The following is a 20,109-nucleotide window of genomic DNA, read 5'->3' as shown; positions in this document are numbered from 1 at the left end:
GCAAAGGGTACTGCCTCCTCTTCCTGCAGCCCTACACACATTTCCCAGCAAGGAGGAAAGGCCCGCTCTCAGCAAATTCAGATCAACTCGCGCTTTGATGGTGGTAAAACCAGGAGACCCGGTCCCAGCCTTTTCTAAATGAGGAATATTACTCCTAGGAACCAGCATTAAAGCACTATCCTCCATCTAGGCACGATGTAGTTTTGCTACTTTCAGTACAGAAAACTCTTTCTAACTGAATTATAAAATACAACGCTGGTTTCACGACGAGAACCAAGCCTTGTTTGCTGCCCCTGGAGTTATCGTGGGATGTGGAAACTATTCTCTATCGCAGGAACGCAGGAATTCCATACTCCTCCCACAGCACACATGCTGCCGGCAGTTTTCTTGTTGCAAGACACATGAAAAGTGATCTCAGGCCTTGGTAAAACCTTTGCTTGGTACCTACCAGGTTTTGGTATGTGGAATAACCCAGCTCTCTCCCACCCGCTGGGAAGGATACACGTGCGAGATACGTTGAGAGAAAAGCGATCATCACATGCTCACGGCGGCTCCGCACTTTATCAGCGTTAAAAAACCCCCCACGTCTAAAACACACCCTGAGCTGTGCGTTACCAACCCCCTAGCGAGAGCTACAGGGTGAACGCCCGCTGTAGCAACGCACAATTTTTTCATTTAACACTTGTAAAAAATACCGATGCAGCCAGCGGCCACCCCCTCCGCAGCTCAGCCGTGACACAGGCACACGCCTGCCCTGCGTGCCGGGGACGGGACCGTAACGTGAAGATCGCTATCCATCCCCTTCCCAAACATCACAGTACGGGAATTACAGTCACCCTGAACACTGGGAAGAACATATTTTGTCCTGTTCCCCTAAGATACGAAAAATGCTATTTTAAGGAGCTTTTTTCCCCCCCGCTCTGTCCACGCGGAGACCCTGGGGCTCCCCTCGCGGTGCTGCTGCACTAAAGGAGTGACCCCCCAAACGCCACTGCTGACCCCAGTCCCGGTGCTCTCCGGCTGGCCCGATGATGGTGTAGAGCCATCGCCTCCCCCCCTCTGTAAGCAGACACTGCATATTCCCGATCTGTAACCAGGCCAGCCTCAGCCGTCCGGTTAAATACACCTCTCTGACGGCGAGGAAATCAATACTGCCACATCTCAGAGTGCTTACGGGAGCACAAAAAGACTGTGTTCGCAGTCCGTTCGGTATTCCCAGAGCCATGCCAGAAGCTCTGCCGAGACTGAGGTTTCAAGTACAAACGAGGGATAAACGCCCTCATTTTCCGTATCCGAAGGGGTGACATTTCCCGGCTGCGCACTCCAGAACTGGCAAGGGAAGGACCTGGATTTCACGCTGCAGCTGGGAAACTCTTTCTTTCTCAGAGCATCATGGCAATGAGATCAGCTGGGGTTTCTGGGAGGCAATGCCTCTGCCTCCCTCGCCCCAGAGGCGGCCCCAGGCCCACAGCAAGTGGCTTTTCCTAAGGGTGAAGGAGAAGGGCTCCAGGCAAGGCAGGAGCCCTTAGCGGATAGCTGGGACTATCCTCCCCGGACGGTCCCCAGCCTCCCCCAGCCCTGTGGCAGCCCCTGGCAGGCAGCACAGTGCAACTGGGGGGGAAAAAAAGTTATTGCAGCTTCACCTGGAGCTATGGAAGGAATTTACTGCTCATGTCAAAACTAGGCTTCGGCTTCCAAATAAAGCTGAGACTTGTAAAGCTGCAGGAGCTTCAGAGAGACTGCTTGCGTGTGCAGGGAGAGTCCCGCATCGGCATCTGAGCCAGCCGTGGAGCCAGTGACCCCCCCAGTAAACCCAGCCAAGGGGACGCAAAGCTCCCAGTTGCCAGGGTGGCGTGCTCCAGAGACCCAAGCCCACTCTGACCCCTTCAAAAATCAAACGTGAATAAATTTGAGCTCTTTGGGGTCCTCTTCGGTGCCAGCCCTCTGCTGCTGTCCCTGGCACAGAGGGAGCTGCCACCACCCCATCCCCTGCGGCCAGCCTCCATCTACCTTTCCCTCAATCAGAGAGAGGAGCCCACAACTCCTCCGTCCCTCCGGGGAAGCGCTGGCAGAGCTCTGGCCTTGCTCACGCTTCCTCCTGGGTCCACAAAGGACTTGACTTCAGCAATCCCGTGCCCTCTGCCCCCTCCCCAGCTCAGACAGCCGGGAGAAGCCTGGCCGAGGAGGGGCTGGCAGGAGGATCCCTCGCTTTGCTGCAGGCTCAAGAACTCCTTTAACTCTGATGGGGAGATGGATGACACAGGTTTCCTCCAGGTACAGCACACAGTAAAAGATTTTTCTTTTTTTCCCCCCCAATAAAAGAGGCTTTCTGGAGACAGAGCTTGAGGCAGTTTCTATTAACCCACGAGGGGGATGGAAATGGAAGAGAAGAAACCGGAGCAGTTTTGATGGGTCGGTGCATCATGCGTGAGGGCTGCTCGAGCGCTGCAGACTCTGCTGCATTCCTCGTGTGCAAGTCCTGTAAACTGACCCCTCTTCAATTATTCATTAGAGTCTGCAGCTCATCAGAGACTCTGCTCCTCAAACAGGCATTTATTTGTTTTATATATATATATATATGTTTTGTTTTTTTTTTTTTAAGAGCTCAGAAGCTTGCTGTTAACCATAGCCTGGCCTTGCCAGGGACGAAGAGCAAATGCTCTGGCAGGAACAAGCCAAGCAGCTGTCAGGCATTACATTAAAAACAAACCCACTTGATTACTTCAACTGACAAGATGGAGCAGCCAGTTTAAACTAAGAGCTTTACCACTGACGGGCTGAAAAAGCCGAGCGTTAAGAGAGCGGTAATAGCTGCAGCCCATCCCTGCGGTGCAGAGAGGAAGGCAGATTTCCAGGCAGCACCATGCCATGCTCGAGATGTTCTGCTCCCACCAGGTCATCCCAGGTGCTTGCACAGCCCTGGGGGACCAGACTGGCCGGAACGCTCTTGGCCGAGCGGCTGGAAGCAACAGAAGAGGGGCAGTGGGCAGAGAAGGGATTTGCCAAGGTACCTGTCTCTTTCCCACGTTCAACAGCTTTCCAATTCTTGGAGAAAACAGCAGCAGCTGTGCAAACACACCAGGCCTGTTTCAAAGCAGAGCATTTCACTTGTTTTAAAACCCTTCAACGTTAAGAGGCCGCTATTAGAGTGCTGTCCAGTAGTGATGAGGATCACACCACTGGACATGTCTTCTGTCAACAAGGTTTGCACTCAGGCTGGAGCTGGAGTTCACGTGCAATGCTGGCAGCACGCAGCCTATGCAACGCGAGCCCTCCATCACCTGGACACTAGGTGGGCACACAGGACTTGCCCTTTGGTGGCCAGCAGGTCTCAGATGACTCTTTCTTCCTCCTCCACTGTGAAAAGAAGGTGCTGCAAGTTTCCCCTCCGACCACCCACTTAGTGATGCAGCTCCAGAGAAGACAGGACAACTGTCAATGGATGTTCTGCCAGCCAGCGAAGCCCACAGCAAGACGCACAGCGCAAAGTCTGGGTGAAGGAGAGAGATGTACTGCTGGGAAGCAGAGCTACGAGCAAACACTAATGCAGTATGCCGTGATGGAGCAGCACAAAGCCTTCCTCTCTTACATCCCACTGGAGGAGCATGAAAATTTCCCAGTTCGTGCCTAGAGGTCAGACCAAGATTCCTCACCAGCAGTGAAGTCCAGCCCGCAGGAAAGCTTCTCCAGCTACATCCAGTTTGCAGGCGGGATTGAAGAGCTGGGCTCGAGTACCTCAGCAGGTACGTAAGGAGTTTAGCAAAAATAAGAACCAGCCTTATTTCTAACAGCAGACTACTGCTATTGAACCACACAGAGGACTGGCACAGAGCAGCCTCACGTCTCTCAGCTATCGCAGGTAGATGGCTACCACCCTCCTTACTCCAACTCAACCCAAGGAATTACAACTCAGAGCTGTGACTGCAACTGCACTTTGTCATCACTGAAGCGTTATAACAGGGTGTTTCACCCAGAACGACACAAACTAATGTTAACGCTGGCGATGCAGGTATTTCTCTGGCCAGAAGAGTCCATGTCCAGGGTTCCTGCCTTGAGCTTCCCTCGCTGAAGACGCTGTGGGGGCAGATCTTTCTGTGAACTTTGCTTGGTCAGGACACGAGGATAAATCAGCAGGAGCTATACAGATCTGGGAAAGAGCCGTGTTTTCCCCTTTACTGCATCCCACTATGGTTTGCTGCCTAACAGTAAGTCCCAGCCTAAGCAGGTGGGGCACCTCATGCTTGGTGCACACAGCAGAGCAAGTCCTTGCTCCGGTCTCAAAGGTCTCTTTTATGGTGCGAAGCAGAGCTGTAAGAGGTTACTTATGCACTTCCCCAGTTTTCATTGCGCACTGTGATTATCAGCCAAGAACAAGCTGATCAGCACTCCCAGCCTGCGCCAGCGTTACCTCCAGAGAGAGAATGGGCACACTCAGCAGTGCAAATCCACTCCTCTGCTCTTCATTATGAAGTGATTTCACTAATTGGGTGTTGTACTTTCATGCATAATTCCTCACACTTGGCACCTTCAGGGAGCACAAGCTCACCCCTCAGCCAAGCTGGCTGCAGAGCAGGCTGTAAAACCCCAATTATGAGAGGTTCCATTTTTCCACTGAATTCAAGCCCTCTGTTGCCGTTCCCCAGCTGAACAAGGACCAATCTTCAGCCTACCTGACAATTAAAACCTAAAGAACATAGGAGAGAATGAGGTTCAGTACCTAGAGACCAATGCACAGCGCTGCCGATTAGCCCCTGGGGCAGAGCAGCTTTTGAGAGCAAGGCAAGAGACCGCCCGTTCTGCTCCTGATCAGCACAGAGACGCACCTAAGGTTAATGCAAGGCTGTCGCAGGAGATGCTTCTCTCGGTGTTAGCCCAGGCTGTGTTAATGGAAACAGGTGGAACAGGAAGAAAGCAAGCCCTGAGCCCTGAAACGCAGAGGATATCAGGATAGCAGTCTTGCTCCGTAAGCAGCAGTCCTGCTCTTCTACCACCAACACGAACGTGAACGAGCAGCTCTTCTGTTCAGCATCCTGCAGACATTGCACTGAAACCTTGCGCCAACTGCGCTGCTGCCACCCTAAAGCCAACATCAAATTTAAACAGGGTCAAACACCACCCCCAAAGAGGAGAGGAAAACAAAAAAGCCATCCTTGTACCTATCTTTGCCTGTTCAATAATAGCGTTGGATTAGGTTTTTGGTTTTAGGGGTGTGGCCGGGATTGCCTGGCAGATTGCAAACTCTTACGGTAGGGACACACTGGGAACATCCAGATAAGCACGGATTTAGGCATGAGCAATCTAGGATTGCGCTCGCTGTCAGGAGAGGGTTTGGCTTGGAATTCCTTATGGCCACAGAGCTGGAATGCTGTTGGGATGGCCCTGACTGCAGACCCAGGCTCCTTTCCCTGTGACCATGCAAAGGGAGGCAGACGCTCCAGACAGCTCTCTGCCCAACCTGTAGGATCTTGCAGGCATTTCCAAGATACTCAGATAAACACACCGAGATACGATGCTTGCAGCGACTTGTGTACCACAATTGTTCTTGAAAGGTGGGAATCCACACAGGAATAAAAGCCACAAGAAGTTGTGAAATGCACCAGCTGTCCTCGGTAGGAAGCTGAGCTGGAGCTACAGAGGCAGCTAAAAAGTACCAGATCACAGCCAGCCTGGCCCAAAACATCCCCTCGCTACCTCTGCGGTGACCATTTCATCGCGTTTTATGCCCAAAGACCCTAACGTGCAACAACAGCAGGTGAGATGATGACGGAGGCATTAGACTGCATCAGTCTCTCGCCACCAGCTGTGAAGTTCCCAACTCATTTGAGGAACTCTTGGATTTCCTCCTTTGCAAAGTGTCTTTGGTTATTGCCCAGGCAAATAACGATTGTACTTCTGGCAGCATCCCACTTACGGGGACAGGGAGAGGGCCGGCACTTCTGCGTGGGTGTTGAGCAATCGCCGCTGTCGCTGCTTCAGGCTATTTTTAGAAGAGATCACAGAATTAACCGCAAAAGGATAGCAAGTGCAAACCTAGAATAAAAGTGCCTCTTCCCCTTACAGCTCTCCACACACAGCTAGAACACAAGGGCATGGGAAGGATCCTGAGTAACCTTCAACTTGAGAACAGCCAACCTCAGATGTTTACTGCCGCTTAGTTCTCCTTCCTTAGTCCTTGTTGTAGGTAGAGCCGGTGCCAGAAGCTGCTGCTGACGTCTACCCCCAAATGAACAGAAAAACACATAGATATTCAGTGCGCTGCCTGCTTCCCCCGCCTGCAGCATCACAGCTGGTTCAGAGTGCCAGAGTTTGCCCTGAAGTTGAAGGTATGTGTTTATAGGAGGGATTTCATTTGTCTGTGCTGGTAGCAAACGTACCTCGGACAAACTTGGAAAACGCGACCGAGGTTATTTCTGGAGCACACAGCAGGGCTTCACGTGTTCAAAAGTTACCGAAAATGGGATTGTCAGACACCGCTCACAGGCATTTTGGCCATGGTGCCTCGGAAAAGTGGAAAGCAGGACACCTGCACGTAGCACAGGGCCCTTGTGGTTTCCCTGCTGTGGGAAGATGGACAGCTTGCCTGCTGCTCTGCTCCAGCTCCCCGGCTGCAACGGGGGCTTCACTTCCATATCCCACAGAGGGACAGACACAGAGCAGCAAAGAGAACGCCGAGTGCTTTTTGGTCTCTATCGCATGATCCTTCTGTGGGGCTGCATCTACAGATGGAATCAGCCAGGGTTTGTCCCAGTGATGCCCTTCAAAGAAAAAAAATCTTCAATTACTTTTAAAGCAACATCCTTCAGCGGCTTTTACGGGAGGGCAGTTTAGCCAAGTGTTTGAAGACGAAAGAGGCGAAGTCTCAAGTCTTAGAAGCCCAGCTGGAATCCAACCAGAAGAGACAGGTTATTTTTTTTCCCCCATGCCAGAGATGCAGGCACAGTGAAGAGCCGTAAAACCACTGTTCTCAGGGGAGGGAAGGGCACAGCCTCATTGACCTGAGTTCACCTGACCCACGGCAGATTTCTTGCAGGCCACTGGAAAAGTGCCAGTCCAGCGACTGGGACAGAAATGCAGAACAGGTAGTTGAGATGCAACGGCAACGCTAGAAGTCCAGCATAAGTTCCAGAAAAAGAACTGGCTGAAAAGTAGACAATTGTTTTTTTCAGGTTTAAATTTCTTTTACTAAAAATACAATGGTAACCAACTGGGAAAACAATACAATAAGCCACCGTGGCCTTTAGCACGGACGATGATTCAGAAAGAGAAACTGCTACAGGGCATTCACTGAGGGTAAGGCACCGGACAAACTCTTGACAACCCGTTCAGCAAGGTCTCCCAAGCCAAATCAAACATGTAGTGTCATTCTTCACAGTTATAGTATGTACGTATCCGAAAAGGAAATCCTGAAAGGATTATGATTTCAAGGCGCTGATATGGCTCTTCTACCCTGCACGGTGTCTTGCAGGACAGAGAAGTATGGGCACAATTAGGAAATAACCATGCTAACAACATCGGTCCTCAGTCTCGTACTTGGAGGGGGCTCACGTCAGAGAAATCAAGTCCTTCAACATCATGCTGCTCATGTGTGGAGCAGGAAGAGCTTTAGGTGTCTGAAGAAGGTCCAGCAGATTAAGACCCTTGCCCAAAACATGGAAGACAGCAGCTCAGCTCCCCCTACCATTCCCTGCTGATGTTAACGGGGACGCAGAGGGCAGCTTGACAGAAGTGGAGCTTCTCCCAGCCCCACCAAGGCAAGAGAATAAACAGATACCAGACGCTCAGCAAGGGCAGCTGTGCCAAACCCACCAAATACTCTCGTATTTTTCATCCCATCTGGCAAAATCACAACACAGAGAAGGGTGTAAACACGGCACTGAAACACCCCAGGGATTCTCGCTTCTAGCTCTCTGCTACGGCCTCCAGTCCATCTCCTGTGTGCTGGACTGAGATGGCCCTTTGGGAAACTTCCCAGATGTGTTTGGATGACCAAAGGGACAGGAATAAAGAGGGTTTATCTTTTCTGCTCCCCTACACCAGTCCCTTACACTCCCACACGCACTCATCCAGATTACAAAGCAGCAGCTTACAGGATTTAAAAATAGCCGCCCCCAACCCATTCCCCAAGTCAGCTCGCACCCCACACGCAGCTCCGAGGGATGACTTACAGACGTAACCCCAGAGCATTTTTACCTTGGATGGAGGATTCCCACCTTCTTCTGGAGCAGCCTGCCCATTCTGCAAAGGAAGAGAACCTGCCATTAGCACACACCAGGCATGGGACCGCTCCTTACACCTCCTTACAAAGGCTGTTGGCTTTGAGAGCCCTTCAGGCAGGACAAACAGGGGAGGATGCCGCTTTCAGACATGGTACAAGATGGTTGAACACTCCCCATACACCTAGGGGTCACTATCTGCCACGACAAAAAAACTTGTTTAAAAAAAAGAAAAAGGCTCTTGTTCAAAGACTCTCCACACTCCCCCCAGCTGAAATTAGGGCTGCTTATGTACCGGCCATCACTCGTGGGGCGAACGGCACCCCTGCACTCCTCAGGCGTGGATCCCTGGGGCGGTGGGTACAGGAGTCCCACCCTCAGCACCACGTGCTGCAGAAACTGCTCTAGAGACGCAGCTGTGTGGTTGCACCATCCCACCCCTCCCGCACCCACGTTGTGGCTACCCCCTGCACTGCTTCCCTGGGACTACTGGAAGAAGCAAGCAGGGGAGATCAGGTGAAGCCGGGAAAGCAGTGCTGGAGTGCAGTTAACAGCCATTTTGCCATGACGTTGGCTTTAATGTGAACATTTATCAGTTATTATTACCCTATCGCAGCTGATACCGCTGCAGGAAATCCGCACCACCTGCTTGGCTCCAGGCCACCCCTGGCCTGCAAGTCCAGCTTCTGCTGCTGGAGCTCTGTACAAAGTCACAGCAGGTGACCTGAACCGCCTGGAGTAGCATCAGCCGGTCACCCTGAGCGCTGAACCAAAGGCGTATCAGGTTCAGCACAGCACCGTGCCTGGAGAAGCCAGCAGGAGCAAAAGTGGGTGGGATTTAATTAGACGTAGATACTCAGAGCAGGATAAGCACGTACAAAAGGTTTTCTGCAGACTGTGGAGAAAAACAAGGGCAAGAAGATTTTGCTGTGACATCTATTTGCACTACAGATTCAGGCTGCAAAAATTCATGGAAGTCCTCTTTCTTTGAAAGAGCAAGGCAAATTTATTCACTTCTCTTTAGCTGTTATGGTCCAAGAGAAGAGGCGCAATGCAATTGTATTTCAGCCTCAGATTCTTAGTTGAACGCCTGGGTTTTAGAGTCTTTCAGGAATCTAACAGAAACAAAGCTAGCTCCTTCCCTGGAGAAGCAAGAGGACATCAACCTGACACCTGTCTTAGGACTACACTATTCCCTTCTCCCCCTTGGGCCAAATTTAACTTACTTCCTTTTAATACAAAGCAAAACTTGCAATTGTTGATCTTGAGAGAGCTTTGGGGCCGCCGAGAAAACCTCCCTCTAATGCCGCACTCGCTTTCTACAACATTCAAGGGATGCTTCCAGGTTCACGCTCTTCTGCTTCCCATAGGAGGTCATCACTGCTGGTTTTAAACCGCTTGGCTACCTGCTCGTGGCTAGCTCACAATAAAAGGTGTAACGCTGAAGAGCTAAATTTAAGCACAAGTTTAGTTTTCAGATACTTCAAATCCACAGACAACAGTCCAGAGTCTCCATATATCTTCATATTTAGGTCTCTCCACTCCTACCTCAGCCCAGCCTGTGCTGCCTGCAGCACCTTAGAACAGCTTAGTCCTACCACGGCGTGGAGTACCACCACATCAGCTGGGGAGAAGACCTGCCGCTTGGCCTGACCCTGGCCCTGCAATATTTACATTTATATGGATCCACCCTGAGCTCCACCTTAGTACCAACTTAAACTGGGCTTAAGTTCCTAAGTATTTTCAGCCAATGACTGAAAAAAGCAATAGCACTACCACGCAAGCCAAGTTCTGCCAGAGGAACGTTGCCCTGATGTTTACACGGAGCTCTTGGTGCCATTAGCACAAAGAATAGCTAAGAAGTGAAGTAAGATTTTGTGTTTACGTATAGCCTCCACAAAGAGGGGGAGACACTGCGCTCAAGATAACCAGACTTGGAAACACGCTTATGTTTACTGGCTCAGCTGTCACTGATCAACAATTCATAACTCGCTGCTAATCAAAACCATAGCTCGGGGAGGGCTGTTTATGTCTAAAACAGCTTAAGAAGTAGAATTTCCATGTTGGACAGAGGGAAGCAGTGCCTAGCTCATGGTCTGGAGAACAGATCTACAAGGCACGTGTCAGGAGAGGGGGTGAGTTGATGCACGGGACAAGCTCTTTTATTCCCCTGGGAAGACTAGCACACGGCGAGGGAATGCAGGGTCTGTCCAACCCTTCAGCTTCAAGGATAAGCTAGGAGACAGCGGGCGCTACCTCCGGACCTGCCAGACCTTTTGAGTGCTGCGTTTCATCAGCTCCCTACCCCGAGGAACACTTGTCCTACGTGCTGCTGTTGACAGAAATCCGTCCTACCTGGGGATGGAGAAGGGATGTGGAAAGAAAGAGAACAGTGTCCATGCCAGGGAGGCTTCCTGGGCAGGTAGGTCCATGGTCTTAAGAGGGATGAGGCTCCTGATGAAACTGTCACTTTCTCAAGCTGCCAGCTGTGTAAGGAGAGAACTGCAGTATTTAGAGCTAATTGCTCTCCTTCTAGCCCAGAGCAAACCCAGTCTTTATTCCCTCATATGGAATTCAAGAGCCTTTGTAGGCATCCAAGATGGAAACACGCTCACAGCTACAGACTCATCACCTCCCGAGATAAAATACGGCCATTCACCGCGTCGTAAGCAGAGCTGAAATAGTTTGTGGGTTTCTTGGTCTGACATTTGTCTCTTTAAAATGCTTTATTTCTGCACTCCCCCTGCATACCACGCACAGCGTGTTAGCGAGTGCATGTGTGTTTGCCTCCGTGCCAGATATCCTCTTACAGCACATTGTTCTCAGGGTTGGAAAGGAGCCTCCTGAATGTCCTACTCTGAGAGCAACCCCAAAGATCTCCCCGCAGGCAGCAACCAGGCAATACCTGCTGCAGGAGGGAGGCACAGCTCCTTCCCTTGGGTGCCCAGGGCAGTAAGGAGCTGATGCCGGTGGTGGCAGAGCAGGGCTTGGGCTACCAAGAAGGCAGCAGCACGAGCCTCACCAGGGGCCAGTAGCCTGTCCCTGCAGCTTTCCAGCCAGCACTGCTCTGGGGTGAGCGGAAACAGGGATTACAGAGCTAATCTGATGGGCACGTGGAACGGCAGCCTGGCAGCGAGGGCACCTCCGGGCGAGCAACAGCTAAAACTGCCCGAGAGGTAACGCAAAAGCCCTTCTGTACACACGCTGCTCTAATAAGTTTTCTTAATAGCACGCAGAAAAGTATACTGGAAAACAAGTGCATTCGGTTATGCAACTGCCAGCCTGGCTGAACTTGGGAGATATTTATCTTAGGACATCTTGCATTTTAAATCCCTTTAATTCCACATAATCTGCAGCCCAGGGAGCAATTTACAGAACAGGACAGCGCTGCTCTGATCTGAAACCACGACGAGTCGCACCCCTGGCAGGACCGTGCGAGACCGTGCCCACTCCTGCTGCCATCAAGGGCTGCGCTCTACAGTTCGCACCATCAGCACAAGTCATCTTGGATTATCGACAGCTCTGCTTAGAAAAGCAGCCTGCTGCTATTCCTGGACCTCTAGGTTTTGACTAGTCACTTCTGAGATGCCCATACACAACACAACAAGGGTACCAGGTACCCAAAGATGCTCTTACACCCAACTTTGATGAACCGTGAAGCATTCAAGCAGGAAGGAGTGAGGGAAGAAACCCTTCACCCCAGAGCTTCTGCTAGTTTGACACAAGAACAAGGTATTTTATTATTATTAAGTGGAATTTATGGATCTTGCCATCTTTCTCTGAACTGCGGTTCAGAGAAAGGAAAAGGTTCTGTAAAAATAAAGATCTCCAAAAGAACTCACATAGCCCATACAGAAGGAGGAGTCGATGCACGAGGCATATCCTAGACGAAAGTTGCTCGGCTTCCTCCCCTATCTTTTGATCGTTGTTTTATGCATTGTTCAGCTAAGATGCTTGAAAAAGATAGTTATTCATGAATTGCTCCTGCTCAATAAAGGATGATACACATATACAGGCAAAAATAATTAGCTTGAAGTGGTTGGGTTTGGCGTAATCCCACGTCAGTTGTGTTGCTGTATGTTTGTGTAACAAGACAAGAGTTTAAAGAAAAGCATAGCCCTGATGACAGTAACCATCGCTATGGTGATGAAGTCATTCAGCTCCACTCTCTATCGCTTGTACTCTGCCCCAGCCAGATTTTTCTACTACATAAGCAATATTGTGAATAATATAAGCAACAGAGAGGAAGGGGGGGGGGGGAAGTACTACGAAGCTAGCTCAGTCCCCGGGACAGAGGCACTTGTCTCCTGCAGTGGATCAGTTCAAGCTCCCACTGTCACCCACTCCCATGCATTTCCCCGGCACGGCTCCAGGCTGAGCTCTGGTGGGCTGGGACAAGGGGCACCAGCCGGGACCCGTCCCCAGCAGGAGACGGCCCACGGTCCCGGAGCGCAGTGGAAAAACCCCAAATCCCTTAACAATAGGACTGATGCCTCCACCAGCACGGTGACAGCACCTCTGCTCCGTGACTCAGAAAGCAAAGGTTGGAGGAAGCCGGTTTCTAACCTGGATGGCAGCGATCCCAGGGCAATTTATGTAACTGGCATTCCAGAAAAGTCTCCTCGGTTTCTCAGCGGTGCCACCTTGCCCAGGAGTGGTGAAAACTTTCTCCTTGGGCCCCTACCCTTGGTGAATTTAACCTTTCAAGGTGCAAAACTCCCCCCGAGCCCTAGTCCCTCTCTGCTGTTCGCAGATACGCTGCTGGATCTCAGGGAACCCTCTAACGTCTGGCCCCGGCGATGGCAGCCAGCTTTAGAGGTGAAGAACATCCATATTATTTTCCTCACTGGAGTCCAGCACACATACCTGCTCACCCCGAAACAAAGGGAGCTAAGCTGCTAACGTCGCACTTGCGATCGCTTGTAAAAAGACTGATCGTCAGAAATACCACCTGCAAGCGGCTCCTGGCCCTGACCCTGAGCTCTGGCCAAGGTGAGATGGGGGAAGGGGGTAGCTCAGAAGCCAGAGGCGGGCCCTCCAGTTTCAGTTTACAATTAACGCACCCGTTACTAATGCAATGGGGAAAATCAGTCCTTGCTGCTGCCATGATCTTCACAGCTGACTCGGGCTGACAAATACACCGGAGCCCCCCGGCCGTTTCCGCTCAGAAGAGATCCCGTGATGCTGACACAGCACCTGCCTGGCACCTGGGAGACCTGGGATTAAGTAGTAAACGAATCTCACCCACGGCACTCGCCGCCCTGGGCACCAGCATTAGTTCCCTCCCACTACGAGTCTAGTTGCATTTTCTGGCTTTTCAGGCTATCTTCCTACTTAGGAAGAGAGAAACCACAAATAAAAAGCCCTGTCTCCCAGCAATAACCTACATCCCGGCTCCGGGCGCACAACGCGGTTTCAGGAATCGCAATCAAGTCACCGCAGGTCACCTCCTCTCCCACCTTCGAGCACAAACCCATCCTCATAACTCAAGTGATGCTTCAGAGCAGATGCTCTTAGCCCACCGCACCTTCGTGCCAGCTGTTTGGCACCCGCAGCACAGGCAGACCCTCCGCACAGCACCCCACCCGCACAGGGGGGTCTCTAGGAGAAACCGTGCCGTACCTGGCGGATGAAAATTAGGCAACCTCACCTCCAATCACCAGCACACCTCCCTGCTGTCATTGCAGCGGTGGTGAAACGCTGCCTCTACTCAAAGCAGAGGTATCTTAAGAGGCAATTTTAAACAGGAATGAGCAAATCTGACCGATTAACCATCGCGACATCCCTAGGCATGATAGAGGAGCGTGACAGCATCAAATCTAACCAAAACGAGGGGAAAGCGCCACGGTCTGAGTAAACACCTGGGACAAAATCCCCACCATCCCTCTGGTTTCTCCAGGAGAGCTGCTAGTTCCAATTTGGTTGAGAAGATGTTTAACTAAAGAGTGCCAGAGCACAGTGCCTCAGCTGGCTGCTCTGCGACGGGTGAAAACTGCTACAAGCTGTCCCTTTATTCTGAAATGGCTGTGATGCAAGCCTGCAGATGTGGACAGATGCCGTGCACCGTCCTGCACATCTGGCTCCGAGGTCTTCGTTAGAAGGAAAAGAGCAAAGCAGGAGGGAAGAGCAGACAGCGAAGTGACAGAGGACCGCGATCGGAGTTTGAAACACAGGCCTGTGAGAGCGGCTGGGGCTGGGGAGGCGGAGAGCGAGGAAGCCCAGACGAGAAAGACCCAAAATCCGAGACATTTATTCCCTGGGCCTTCAGCGGGGACCGTTTTCCTCTATGTCTGGGAGGAGATCGAGGAGCACGCTGCTCACGCTCCCCGAATAATCAAAGCCTGCAAGGGCAGCAGTGGAGACAGGAAGCCCCCGGAGCTCCCCGCCGTGCCCACACCGAGCCCCCGGAGCAGCCGGCGGCAGCTCCCGGCAGCGCACAGCTCCGGCCGGCTGCGACCCCCCCACACACCCCGCCCCGGGCCGCCGAACCACCCCCCCGGGGAACCGCCCGGGGGGGGCGGGGGGGTCACCGCAGCACCCGCAGCCGGGAGGGTCCCGCCGGGCTGGGGTGGGGGGAGGCAGGGCCGCGCCGGGCCGGGCGCTCCTTTGTTCGGCGGAGACCCCCGGGGGGGGGGGGGGCGCGGCGCGGAGCCCCCCCCCCCCCCTTCCCCCCCCGCCTCGCCGCCGGGAAGGGCCGGTGCCCCGCTCACCTCCGTGTCCAGATGCACCAGCTCCATGTTGGGCCAGGGCTCGGCCAGCTGGGCGAGCGGCATGCTGCCGGCGGGCTGCCCCGCGGGGCTCGGCGGGCGCGGCTGGGCTCGGAGCGGCGCCCCGCGCTGGGCACCGGCTCCCCGGGCCGGGCCGGGAGCGGCGGGGCGGAGCGGGGCGGAGCGGGGCGGCTCCGCCCGCCCGGCCGCGGGGCGGGAGGGGTCTCGGCCCGGCGGGTCCCGGGGGAAGCCGAGGTGGCGGCGCAGGGGCGATACCTCCAGCTGGAGGCATCCAGCAAACGTGTCCCAACGCGTGGCGGGTTTATCGAGGGACAAAGATGACGAGCTGTGCATGGATGCCACATGCAGCTTCTGCGGGTAGCAGGGGTGGCCAGGGACGATCCGTTCCCTGCCGGCTGCACCCTTATCCTGTGCGTTTTGCTCCTGATGAATTTGGGATGCAAACAGATCTTTAAACTGCCGGCAGGGTACGGCTCGCTCCTTGCAAGGTGAGAGGGGCAGTCGCTGCCTGCTCATGTCTAGCAAGGGAGTCCCTCAAGGCACCAAGAAGCACCTGAACACCAAACGTCTACTGAAAAACACACGGCACCGAGTATCCAAATCTTCTGTGCCTTGGAAAGATTTTTTTTTCCTCTAGGAGTGCCCAGCTGTTTCACTGTACACACGGGGCCACATAGCGTCACCAGAAGAAGAGGTGGTGAGGGTAAACTCGGTGACACAATTCAGATCGCCGTTTAAGCAGGAAACTGCTCTGGGAAATCCGGATTCCAAGTTTGAGATGCGCAATGAGTCACTGCTCATCACCGCCTGCAGTGCCCCCCCGCCTTCCCTACAAAACGTGGATCAAAAACACATCCACCTTTCTGTGGCCTTTGGAGAGCCTCAGAGGAAAGGCGCCTTAAGCACAAGTGTTCACGGCTATTCTCACCCACTAGGTTTCTCAAATAGGAAAAAGTTCTCTTCTACTCACTTTTTACCAAACCCCAAAGCACCGCGTTTTCATGTTTCATTTTAAAATTGTTAAAAAAAAAAAAAAAAATCTTTTTAAAAGGGTGCATCGCTAAGGGTTGACTTCATCAAGGTGTGGCTGGAAATATTTAATGAGCCTAAGTGAAAGCATACGCAGCTGGGGTTTTACATTCTGAGGGCAGCTGTCCCAGGAAGCCGGGGCTGTACAGCCCTTAGCCCTTAACCTGTTCAGAGAGGGCGGCGAACTCCGAAAAAGCCGAACTAGGACAGAGCCCAGCGCTTTGAAAAATTCCAGTTAATCTTCACAGCACTTGAAGCTAATCTGTAAGTCATCATCAGGACCTGCTTGTGATTTAGGCTAGAGCTGTCATCTTACTTGCATGTGGGGGAATCAAGTGTAGAGAATTCCCACGGTGACAGTAAGTGCTGGAGCCAAGCCTGGGAACTGCTGTCTCCGAGTCCTGTGCTCAGGGCCCCCTCTGTGCCATAAGTGTTGGAGCCCCAGATGAAGGCATTAAATAACACAAATCCACCAGACTGGTACTAAGTGAGGTCCTGTTATAGCCAATTAAACTCATGTCACTTACTGTTGGAGCAAGCTGAAGCAGATCTTGTGGAGAGTTATTCATTCAGCTCCGAAGCTATCCATAATTTCCCCTTATGGCCTGGTACACAGCGTGCCGTCTGGTTACATCCATCCTCCAGCTGCTGCAACCTGCTTTAAATGGCATCAGTAACATGATGATGTCAATACCGGCGTCCTATTTACCTTCTTCATTTGTTTGCAAAACACATCTCCCTTTCCTTCTGCTCTGCATGAGTGTCAGACGGGTCCGGGGTAGGAATGCAGAGGGGGGTGAGGGTAGGACAGCGCTCTCTGCATCCTTTCTGGAAGGAGAACAAAATGAGACGCTACTCTGTGACCTGCCATGCTTTAACGCCAGGCCCCATGAATCCAACCTTTGGACATCACATCCTGGTGCACTTGGAGCTTCCCACCTGGGTGACAAGCCCAGAGGGAATATTTAAGCCATAATGCCAGGCACAAAGGCCATTTCCCATTAGGTGAGCCACCGAATGCCTTCCAACTTCCAAGGAGGGTTACGCATGGAAGTCAGGCAGGATCAGGTGCTGAGCAGTTACCCGCAGCAGCTGAGGGGGCAATCTCAGTCAGGCTGGTCATTAACTCCTGGGAAATTCCCGACTCCACGGTCATGACTGTTATGATAAACAGTAAAAAAAAAAAAAATGTTAAAAATAAAATAAATGCCTTTTGAAGTGTTGAAAAGTGGCAGTTATAGGGTGGTACAGCAACCAGGAGAAAAGCAAGTCTTCATTGTCAAGGTCTCAGTGAAAGGTTAATGGGCAATATCCAGAGGAGCCGTCTGAAAGGCAGAGCAAGGCCTATTGCAATTCAGCGAGGGACGGGAGACAGGAACCGCCGCTGCTTCCATCCCCCGGTAGGTCTATTGAGATGCAGAAAGTCCTTCATATTTCACAGCAGAAAGACAGGCAGGCTGACCGTGAACTTGACAAAAGACAGAAATTATGAAGCTTTATGGAGCAATGACTTCTTTAGGCTGGAAGAAAAAGATGGCTCTAAACCCACGGGTACCGCTGCACCTAAATAAAACTACCAAATTATCCTGCCCACTTCTTTTAATAAAAGAGCAAATTAAAGATATTGGGGAGACCACAAATGACTTGTGCAAGATTATTCTCTGCATCTCTGCAGCTACTTTTATTAAAGGCTAGGAGAGGATTTTGCTGAGGTAGCTCTACAGTATCCTCAAAATTATACTAACACCCCCCAAAAAGCCTAGGTAATACCGCAGCAATTCAGCAGCAATGCTGGGTGGACAAGCTAAGATCTCTCAGTCCCCAGCTACAGGACTCAAAGAGAAGCCATCTATCTTCTGATAGAAGCTATCTGTTATCACTGACCTTCCCTCGATTCCTGCACCCGATAAATGCTGAATCGTAGTTGATTAACAGAACGTGAAACGTGCCACACGAGATTGCTGGGAAGTCCAGGGCAGGATGTCTGGGTAAGAGAAACGAGGCAGTGGTCTCCCCAGGGGTTTATTTCCTAGTCAAAGAACAGCTGTAAGAAGCAGCCCCTATCCTGAAAGCAGGGTACAAAAAGTGTTCTCTGGAGTTGAACAGCAGAGCCTGCTGTTTGGGTGACTGTCATGGCTAAATACAGTGATTGAAACATCTATACTGGCATTTTTCTGAGAGAGCTGCAGGCTGGGGAGAGCTGCTGCTGTGGTAAACGGAGGCTGCAGATCAGGTGGACGGCCCTTCTGTCAGTATTGCAATCACTGACAATTCAAAATGCCGCGGTTTTAGTTTGGTTTTAAAAACATCAAATCTTCCTCAAATACCGTTGTAGATACTTTTGCCTCTGCAGCTGGCCGGCTTTTGGCGTGTAACGTTTTCCTTTTCAGGGAGGTTGACAACATTCGTTAAGCCAGTCATCCCCAAAGAAGCGCTTCCAAAGCGGACGTATCGAGACTGGTCCTTATCCGCGTTACCAGATCCAATTTTTCCTCATTATTCCAAAAGCTGCCCAAGTGATTCTCCACCTAACCGTACAGTAACCCAGTGCTCCCACGGCTCACCGTAGCCATTCTTTTTACCGAAGCCAGAGAGCATCTCTCGTTAAGTGCCTGCTTCATGCTACGCTGCTTTTACACATATAAGGAAATGCAAAAAGCTTGCAGGCATGAGAACTCGCAAGGCTGAGTCCCAAATGCCTGCTACAATTTACAGACTCGTGTAATCTGCTCTGTGTTTACGCTAAGAGAGCCGTCTAATTGGAGCTCGCAGCAACCCTCTTTGTATTTTTAAGATTGACTAATCAGTTCCGCAGTTCATTGTTATCCCCACTGTACCAATAGGGAAACTGAGTCATGTTTTCAATAGGTTGTCAGGGTAGAACTTGAACTCCATGTCCTGTCTTCTAATCCCCACCTCTCAATTCACGATCTCATTTCCTTGCCTCTTCTGCTTTGTTTTTCCACTATGAAGGAAGAAATGATAAATCACCTTGTTTTGATCCCAGGGACACATTTTTCCTTAGCGTGGTACAAACATCACACCGAAGATATAAAGCAGGGGCCCTGTAAATGAGAAACTTTGGCTGCGTTTAACAGCAGAATTGCACTTTGCTTTTCTGACAGATTTCTTTCCGTTCCTTAGCACCGCGTGCGATTGCAGCTGCCTGAAATGCCAGCGTTTTCCAAGGCAGGTCCAGGCAGCGGTCGGAATGCAGAAACTACACCACAGCAGGCAGTGGGATGAAGAGCTCCTCGGGGAGCACAGCCCAGGCAGCTCTCATTCCCCTGCACGGGGTTTGTGCAAACTGAAGGCTTATTCATAGAACAAACGCCTTTAACCTCTGCCGATACTTCCTGCGAAGGTTGAGCATCATGCTACCTTGCTCAGCTCACTTGCATTTCTGAAGGTGTCTAGCCTATCTGGAACTCTTTTCTTTTGCACTATATATTGCATTTTGCCTGCTGGTTCTGCAAACTACCAGCCTGCTAAGCCCACCCTGCTTCTGCGTGGTATTACTGTAAACCACACCGTTCCTCCATGGATCTTCTGAAAGATCCATGGCTCCCAGGGAGCCCCTGGCTGAAGCACACACGGCTCAAGCCAGGGAAGAGTTTTGCTGGCAGAATTGATTACTCTGTTGGCTCCAGGAAACGCGCTTAATTTGTGAATTTTGCACCTATCTCTCAGGAACACTGAACTGCAGCCAAGGGGTGCCTTGAGGAGAGGGACCCGTCAGAGCTAGGATGTGCCCTGGGAAGGTAGGGGAGGTGGTGGGGAATGAGCCGCCAAAGCAGCGAGGCCGTATCTGCTGGTTGTCATGGATACAATCGCTGCCAGCCTCCCCGTATCAGTTACCTTCCCTTTCCTGGATGCAAATAAACGAGTGGTGGTCCACTCCTGTTCCTACGCAGGACACAACCATTGACATCCAAACAAAAGGCGCAAATAATCTGTTTCAAACCTAGACATCTCAACATCATCTGAGGGGAGAGTGGGAGGTGACTTGCTTTTTCGGTATTCCAACTATGTGAGTCTGATAATGCTCTGCCCAATTGCATTTGGTGCTGTCCTAACCTTTGGCTATTTCCTAGGACCTCAGAGGAGCTGTTTTCACAGCCCATTCAGCCTTTGCTCTC

The 20,109-nt window shown here is 51.6% G+C and overlaps 1 protein-coding gene across 3 annotated transcripts in view; it reads right to left on the bottom strand.

Moving 5' to 3' along the window:
* Positions 1-15,036, bottom strand: part of RPS6KA1 (ribosomal protein S6 kinase A1) — a 43,056-nt gene extending 28,020 nt beyond the window's left edge. For 2 of the 3 annotated variants that reach the window (XM_076357125.1, XM_076357127.1), the window contains exons 1-2: positions 14,924-15,036; positions 8,191-8,235 (exon numbers count right to left, since the gene is read on the bottom strand). In XM_076357125.1, coding sequence (XP_076213240.1) covers positions 8,191-8,235; positions 14,924-14,986 — 108 coding nt within the window. In that variant the 5' untranslated portion in view covers positions 14,987-15,036. The remainder of the gene's footprint in view (positions 1-8,190; positions 8,236-14,923) is intronic. The other variant, XM_076357126.1, reaches the window with a different exon arrangement.
* Positions 15,037-20,109: the final 5,073 nt, after the last annotated feature.

Source organism: Aptenodytes patagonicus, chromosome 21, assembly GCF_965638725.1.
Source record: "Aptenodytes patagonicus chromosome 21, bAptPat1.pri.cur, whole genome shotgun sequence".
NCBI lineage: Eukaryota > Metazoa > Chordata > Aves > Sphenisciformes > Spheniscidae > Aptenodytes > Aptenodytes patagonicus.
The sequence above is the reverse complement of the archived record's forward strand: the minus strand, read 5'-3'. Positions and strand labels throughout refer to the sequence as shown.